General features: G+C 40.3%; 1 protein-coding gene across 1 annotated transcript; it reads left to right on the top strand.

The window, feature by feature from the left end:
- Positions 1-4,444: 4,444 nt before the first annotated feature.
- Positions 4,445-8,364, top strand: INHA (inhibin subunit alpha; the record flags this gene model as incomplete). Its single annotated transcript, XM_081337409.1, has 2 exons — positions 4,445-4,700; positions 7,628-8,364. 2 exons carry the CDS (start codon positions 4,445-4,447, stop codon positions 8,362-8,364), a joined length of 993 nt encoding a protein of 330 aa, XP_081193535.1.
- Between the last annotated feature and the right edge of the window lie 345 nt (positions 8,365-8,709).

The following is an 8,709-nucleotide window of genomic DNA, read 5'->3' as shown; positions in this document are numbered from 1 at the left end:
ACATGGATTTGCAAGACTACCCTTATCTGATTTTTTTAATAGGTACAAATTTCCATAATAAATGGTGCAAATTCTGTAAACATATTATATAGTGGTTTCAGCAAAGTACTTGAAGTATCCCATGGTATTTTGATTAGCATGGTAGTTTAGGTTAGATGGCATGACAATTAACTGGATACATAGCTGGCTTGTAAATCATACATAAAAAGTGATTATGAATATGCTTGTCAGTAGTGTGATTTGGCTGCAGAGCTACTAATTATATGTTCAGCCACATTAGTTATAGATATATATTTTCCAAATTACAGAAAGAAAATGTCTGCTATAATCTGCATTGTTCATAAACAGCAGTCAGACAATTTGGAAAGGCTTAGATAATAATGAGGATTAAGGAACTAGAAAAATCCTGTGAAGAGAGACTGAAAGAAATAAGAAAGATTAGTCTTAAGAAAAGATAGAGGGGGAATATAATAATATCAAAGTGCTTAAGACTTGAAAGGAAGCCATGTGTAACAACGTTCTCCAGAAGGCAAGGATGTGAAATATTGGATTTACATTACAGAACTTCAGACACCAACTTCTTCTTTCAGTAAGAACAATATGACAGTGGAATCAAGTGCCCAGAGAGGCAGTCGATTCCCTCCCTTTCACTTCATGTGGAAACTGGAGAGCCATATATCTCTGGGATACTTGTGTCTGAATTCCTGCAATGATCAGAAGATTGAATTTAATGGCTTAATTCCACTCTACCAATTTTCAAATTCTGTGAACTTGATCCTCTTTAAGACCACTTCAGACTCTGTGGCTTTGAAATGTTAATACTTTCTTGTACATACTGGGGTGGGGTGGGGAATGTTATCATTGATTCTGCTGTTTGCTGTGGTTCTGTGGAATTCAGGGAAGTATAAAAGGTGAGGAAATTGTGTGGGAACATGTCCATATCACCCCTGTGTTGTCCAACGTTACTGTTGACCAGTGTCCAGGAAATCAGGCATTCCACTGTTACTTCCTGATGGACCAGATGCAATAAAATCCTAAGGCAACTTTACCATCATCTGCTTTATTTTTCTGAAGGGCCCACAGATTTTCACATAACTAGGATTCCAATGATATACTCTTGTCTGAACCATAAGATAGGTCCTGCCTGAACTGTGGCAATAATTTTAGGGTACAGTAACATCTAGCACAAAGCTGCTGCTTCCCTCTCATGTTCAGTCAGAATCCAATGCAGATAAACTCTATTTTGCAAGAATAATTTGAGTTATTATCTCTGCTTCCACTGGGTTGTATTGCTCTGCCAGCTGATTATTTGCCTTTTCTTAGTCCCCATGCTGCACCTCTAGACCAGAGAAGTACTTACAGTTTTAAAGAGAGAAAAGAAATGGAGAACACTAGCAATACTGTAATTTTAGCTTTCCAGTGTAGCAATGTTCAATTATCAATGTTGCTTTTCACATAGAGAGCTTAACAGTTTGTGAACCCTTTTGATTTTTCAACATTTCTATATAAATATGTCTTAAATTAAACATGATCTATTCTCCACATATCCTAAAACTAGATAAAGAGAACCCAGTGGAGAAAAAAAAATGAGTCAAAAATCTTTTGTGCATTTATTACAGTATAGGGAGGGAAAGTTGTGGATTTTCAGATGGTTTGTTAAACTACAACTTCCAGGGATCTCAACCAGTTTGTACGTAGCGTAAGAGATGCTTACCTTCATCCTCTGTTTAAAAAGGCATACAGAGCTTCAGTCCTTCAGTTTTCATCTGGTGTCTCTCCTTCTGTTCTTATTCAATCCCTTAAAACAGTAGTTTTCTCTCAATTCCTTCTTCACGTTACCGTCAACAATTTTGCAAACAAATTTAATGTTTTCAGCCTGGGATATTGTTAACAACCAGCCGGTGGCCAAAGCAAACCATCTGTTTTCAATGCTGGTCTGATTAGTTCTCTGTGCTACATCTGATACCTTGAACTATCAATTAACTATTAATGTTCCACCTGAGGTTTTTCTTAGGGCAATGATTCGAGATATAATGAGTTCTATCTCTCAACCTGTGTCTTCATCAGTATATTTCAGGCTTCAGTGTAGGTTCCCTTTCATTTGCTTTGAATTATTTAATTTCTTCTCGTCAAATTGTCTTGTCTATGCTGACAATATATTATTTTGTTCTGGATGACCTAGTACAGGGGTAGGCAACCTCGGCTCTTTTATGACTCATGGACTTCAACTCCCAGAATTCCTGAGTCAGCATCTGACTCAGGAATTCTGGGAGTTGAAGTCCATGAGTCATAAAAGAGCCGACTCATGGACTTCAACTCCCAGAATTCCTGAGTCAGATGCTGACTCAGGAATTCTGGGAGTTGAAGTCCATGAGTCATAAAAGAGCCGAGGTTGCCTACCCCTGCACTAGGTGGATATCCAGAGAGGTTTCAGTTACTGGTGCCAGTGCATTGGGCCTTGCATAAGCACACTGTTATTTTGAATATTTGCTTGAGGTTCAGGTGCCTTATGCCTAATCTGATTGTGATCCTGCTACTAAAATAGCCACAATTGTATGATAATCTTTTCTCATCTGAAACCAGGTTCTGTAATCTGATTTATCAACATTTAAAAAGGATTATAAAGATTTATCTTTTGTGGACCTTCATAAAGGTGATTTAATAACTTCTCTAACCCAAATGCAGTGTGTCATTGTACCACATTTTTAATGCTGTATTCGGATTGCGCCTCCTTATGAAGGTGACTAAAAGAGTTACTGAATTGTATTAACTTTGACAGATGGAGTTGCTATAACAGAAGACTCTTTGACTTGGGGAAAAACCTAAAAAGGTGAGATGCATTTAATTAATATAGAGATGTATACTTTTCAGTCAGTTGTATAGTACAAAAGGAGAGAGGCTCATAGCTACTGAAGGTCCCAGGTCCTGATTCTGGGCAGTGCAGATGAAGTTCTATATTAAAAAGATTGGAAAAGACCTTTCTTCATGTACTGAAAAACTAGTGATATAAATAATTAAAGTCTCTGTGAAAAGGTAACAGACACGACATACTCAGTCATGTTCAAGTCTAGGGGCCATGCTCATCTCCATTTCCTAGCTGACGGAGCCAGCATTGTCCAAAAGACATTTCCATGGCCATGTAGCTGGCATGACTATAAGCCAAGGCGGACAAAACACTGTTACGTTCTCACCAAAGTGGTATCTATTTATCTACTTGCATTTGTATGCTTTCAAAGTGCTAGGTTAGCAGAAGCTAGGGCACAATTGGGAGCTCACGCCATCATATGATACTCGGGTCTTGAACTGCCAAGACTCGTATCTTGAGTCAAAAATGGAAAAGATCACTAAATAGGAACAGAGAAATTCAGAGACATATCTGGTTGGTGTCGTCTGGTTATCCAGATTTCTGCAACTGGATGTTATCCCTACAGTACTGAGTTAGAGAAATCAATAATCTGAGACAATAAAAAAAATGGGTTACAAAAGCAGCCAAAGATTATTATTATTTTTTCTCTCCCTATGTAGCCAGGCTAGGAGGCAATTTATAATCAAGAGCAATGATTGAAAGAGCAGCCTTAAGATGTGTGTCATTTCACTTCTAGGATCATGCAAATATCTCATTATATTCACAAGCAATTTCATTGCTTTGTAGCACCCATATTACATCTTTACTCAGTGTGATCAAAGGTGGAACTTATATATCTTTTAAATATATGTTTAAAGGTCGTTCCAATGCATTTGAAGCCTTTTGAATACTGAACCAGGGAGGGAAAGTGTCTGGGTTGCAAATTGTGAGCTTGTGCACATATGTGAAACATTTGTAAACTGCCCACTAAGTCCTTGATGCAGAATTTAATGTTAGATGAATGACTTAGAGCTAGATTGAAAACTGCCTGGGATGGAGGAGAATGATCAGGTCCCCCCAGAACATAACACTTTGACAATCCTGAATTTCAGACAGTCCAGTAAGAAACTAAGGAGAATCACCCCTCTGTTACTGCTCCCGTGTTGACAACTTGGGGACTACGTCCATCTCTCCTCCAGAGTACTCTGCTCCAGGTCCTGTCCCCTAGGCAACACTGTCCTTGCATTCCAGACGTCTCCTGTGTTTTTGCTGCCCAGGAGATAATATTCATGGCTAGCAGACATTTGCGTCAGTGACAGATAGTCTCAATGCCATCATGCCCCTTTACTTGGCTCAGTAAAGAAATCAGGAGGCAGAAGGAGCTGGGCAGATTCAGCTGGAGAGCCAGACAGTCTCATCTACAAGGCAGAACTTCCCTGCACACATTCTGATCCACCGAGCAATATCTGGGAACAGCGCCTCAGCCTGAACTCTTCCACGCAGACCAGAACTTTTTTTTTCTTTGCCAGAACTTCACACATCTTGCATATCCTTCCCTTGTATATGATGGATCAAGGCTCTCTGCACATCTGGACCAGGATGAACTCCATGCTGATCCTGCAGTTGATTTTGCTGTGTCCTGCTGCTGTTGCTGGCTGCAACAGGGACGTTGAGAGGCAACTCATCCTGGCTAAAATCAAGGCACATTTCCTGGATTTCCTTGGTCCTGTCCCCCAAAATGAAAGGGTCCAAGGGGGACGAAGGGGGCTCCACAGACGGCATACCTTGGACACAACAGTGACTCGCAGCTCGGAGGAAGAACACATAACCCAAGTGATTGTCTTCCCGATCCAAGGTAAGAAAAACCATGACTCAAGGGGTCATGGAGATTTAAAACCAAAAGAAAAGAAAAAGTGCCCTGATGAAGACAAGGCAATCACTATTTTACCATCTATTCTAACCCATTTCAACAGATGCAGGAACAAATACTGAAGTCAAGTTTTGGATCCTGCAAAGACCAGAGGGTTGGACTAGACGATCTTTTAGGTCATGTCCAGCTGTATGATTCTATCAAATCATATAGCAGTGAACTTCATGCCAGAGATGTGCGTGCGTGCACACACAGACACACAGATACACACAGACACACACACACACACACACACACACACACACATTTTGATTTTATTCCAGCTATAGCAGAAATTTAAGCTAGAGTGAGCAATTCAAATTCTTCTGACATGAGTGTGGGAGCTCTCAGGTATGCTAGTATTCTTTCTAGTTTTTCAGAAGTCCCACTGAATTAAATGCAATTAACGGGAGATCTTTATATGACCTTAAATAGAGGTCTAATTGGATTCAGTTGGACTTATTTCCAGATAACAAAGTATATTGTTTCAACCACAATTTGTATTCTTTTATTTGAGAGTTAGTCTCGCTGAACTCAATGAGACTTACTTCAGAATAGGCAGGTAATATTGTACTGTGACTTCATAATGAACTTGCAACCTAAGCTTATTGTTACACTAACATAAACCTACTATTTTAGATTCTGCAGGTGCTTGTGTGTAGGATTGCCTTCTTAAGAAATAACTTTGAAAGAGAGCTCAACTTTCCCCAATCCAGATTATTGATGTGGCTGTGTGTCTGAATAGGAAATGAGATGTTGCACATACACATATTCTTTTACAGCTTTGCTAGTGTTGCTGTATCTGAGCTCCAGATTTCCATTTTACAGGAAGGAAGAAATTGTGGTTTTCTGTATCTCTTTTCTGCCATCTAGTGGCTGTCCAGATTTTGGCAGCCCAGTTTTGGCAGCTCTAGCTTCCCCAGTGCTTTATTTAGTATTTATTTAGTATTAACATACAGGTGTGCATTATGAATACATATATATTAATACACAGATGAAAAACTTCAACAGTAAGCCAGGCAATATTTGTATAGGATTCAGTTTCTGCAAGTGCAAGACTTTGCTGTTGTGTCACACGTAAATATATAATCAGAAAAAGGTTGGTAGCATCTTTTCCAAAAAACAAATTTTATTAAAAGGCATGAGCTTATTATGCCTTTTAATAAAATGGGTAAGTCAGAACAGGTGGTATCAGTTTCATCCTGATTTTTTTTGCTATCACAGCTTAACACTGCTCTCCTTCTACAATGTAAGCATATAGCAACTCCAGCCAATTATTAAACTAATAAAAGAAAGAACTTAGCTGAATTTTTTGTACCTGCCCTAATAAAAGTATATGCAGCTACAGCAAAGTACACAGGAACAAAACTAGATACAGTATAGATATTGATAAAGATATAGAGGAGAGCCATTTTGGTTAAGGAACCAGGCTAAAAACCAGGAGACTGTGATTCCAGTCCTATCTTGGCCAGGAAAGTCAGCTAGGTGACCTTGAGCTAGATACTTCTTCTCAGCCCCAAGAAGAGAGCAATGATAAGCTACTTCTGAAACATTGCCAAGAAAACTGCAAAGACTTCAAGAATGAGACACAATTGAACTGACGAGGGGAAAAATGGTATAAATGTAGATGGTATAATTGGGGGCCCCCAAACTCTTCAGTTCATTGAGTCCTTCATGAAGTTTCATTGGCCACCACATATTTATTCCATAAAAATAATTTAATAAATACTACATTTACTAATAGTACTATGAATAATCATGAATACAACTACAACAATAAATAATAGAGAAAACAAGACTATTCACACTGGTGGCTGACCATCCAATCCCAGGTAATACTGTCCCACTACTAGCCACCTCACCTTCAGGACTACGACTGGCATGGACCTTAATTGACCCCAACTGATCTTCCATCATTTATTGATCATCTATTGATGCAAGAGATTTGGGGATCAATGTTGACCACTTTGGGTGAAAGAGAGAGAATGTGTGTGCATCTGTGTGTGTGTGAGAGAGAAAGGCGGGGGGGGGGGTGTGTGAGAGAGAGGGAGAGGGAGAGATGGCAACGCAGAGTTATCAGTTGGTTTCCGGAATGCAGAAATAGGAACAAAATAGTTTGCTAATATTCAATATAGCAAATAAACAATTTCAAATGTGTCACAAGAATACTGTTATTTCCATGCACCAAGTTTTATAATTTGCATAGTTGGCTATTCTATTGCAGGGTATGGCATGAGTATGCTTTAACTTCATTGCAGATATTCACTTACAGTATTAAGACAACAGTGTTAAGATCTATTCAGCATCAGACGTGAATACCTGTTCCTTTCCTAAAATAAGGCCAGATGCTCACTGTAAAAACCTCTTGCCTCGGTACAGCAGGCTAGGAATATTAGCAGATTGTTCACACAGCACCTGGGCATCTTGAAAATCAGCTCTCCATTTTAACATCTTAGATAGCTAGATGATGTACATTAGCCAACTGCAAAGCCATAACCTGATCTGTGTGGTTTTAGTTTAGCATTTGGGTGAAGCCAGAAATGTGGCCCAGTACACAATGATTTACAGATGTGAGTCCAGGTATTATGATTTATTATATAAAAGGTTCTTAATAAATGATGCTTAATGAGATATACAAACCCAGCAATTGTCTTGTCAAGGAATGCTGAAGCAAACACAAAGCAGGTATGTGCAAAATCAGCGATAGATCTAAACCAAGACAATAGCAGAATGCTCTATGAAGTAAGGGCTGAACACATACACAGAGGAAGGAGATTACGGAGTCCTTTCACTTCTTGTTCTTCCAGGCTAGGAGAAATGGTAGGCTACAGTATGTAATGCTGAGGCCCATTAATCCCTCTCCTATTTTGCAGGTGTAGGCTGTCAGCCAGATGCGCTTCCAGGGCATGAGGGAATTTTCACCTACATTTTTCAATCCTCAATTCATATCCTGAGTCGCAAGGTGACATCAGCCCAGCTGTGGTTCTACACAGGCCCTGTGGTGGTTCAGAGCAGCCCCTTAGAAGCTGCCTCCAACAACTCCTCCCCAGAGGCAGAGATACTGATGCTCTTTGAAGAAGGCCAGGTTCCACTAGCTACCGTGGCAGTGCCAGCTCCTGAGGGCTGGACTGTCTTTCATTTTAGAAAACCCTTCCTCCGTTATTTTTCCCAGAATGTGTTTGTGCTCTTCATTCGTTGCCTAGGCTGCCCCTGTGTCACTGGTGCTGAAAAGATGCCCTTCCTTGTGGCAACCACCAAACCCAGGCCACAGGACAAGGACAAGCCCCCCTTAAGATTCACGGCTAATATCACAGCAGCGTTACAGCACAATGCTGTGGCCCATCACAACTGCCATCGCACCTCCATCAACATCTCTTTCGAAGAACTAGGATGGGACAATTGGATCGTGCATCCTAGCAGCTTTATGTTTTATTACTGTCATGGAAACTGTTCTGGCATCCACAGATACATTCCCAACTTCCGGAATTGCTGTGCTGCCTTGGCAGACACAATGCAGTCTCTGAGGATCCGTACCACCTCAGATGGTGGCTACTCCTTCAAGTATGAGACAGTGCCCAACATCATCACCCAGGACTGTGTCTGCATGTAGCAAGAACTTGGCTTTAGCAACATAGTGCTCTCCTAACGGAAAACCATTGCCTTGCTCGGATCTCTTCACTCTAGACCCTCTGCAACGAGGTATCTTCTTCATATGGACCCAGAGTTAAAGCACTCAGGGCTTAATGGTGCCAGTGCCTTATCTTTTTTCAATGTGGCCTTCGCAGCCAGATTCGGAGGACTCACGTCTCATTTGCCCTTAGATTTTATTAGCTAAAATCAGAATGGATAACCAAGACTGGAGTGGAGAACCTGCTTAATCTTCCCCTTTTGTTTTGTTCACTCAAAAGTGCCTCTGCTTAGCTGATCTCCCACCCACAGAATAAAAAGTGTAGGA

Source organism: Vipera berus (assembly GCF_964194415.1).
Source record: "Vipera berus genome assembly, chromosome: 1".
Taxonomy (NCBI): domain Eukaryota; kingdom Metazoa; phylum Chordata; class Lepidosauria; order Squamata; family Viperidae; genus Vipera; species Vipera berus.
This window is presented reverse-complemented; position numbering and strand designations above follow the sequence as displayed.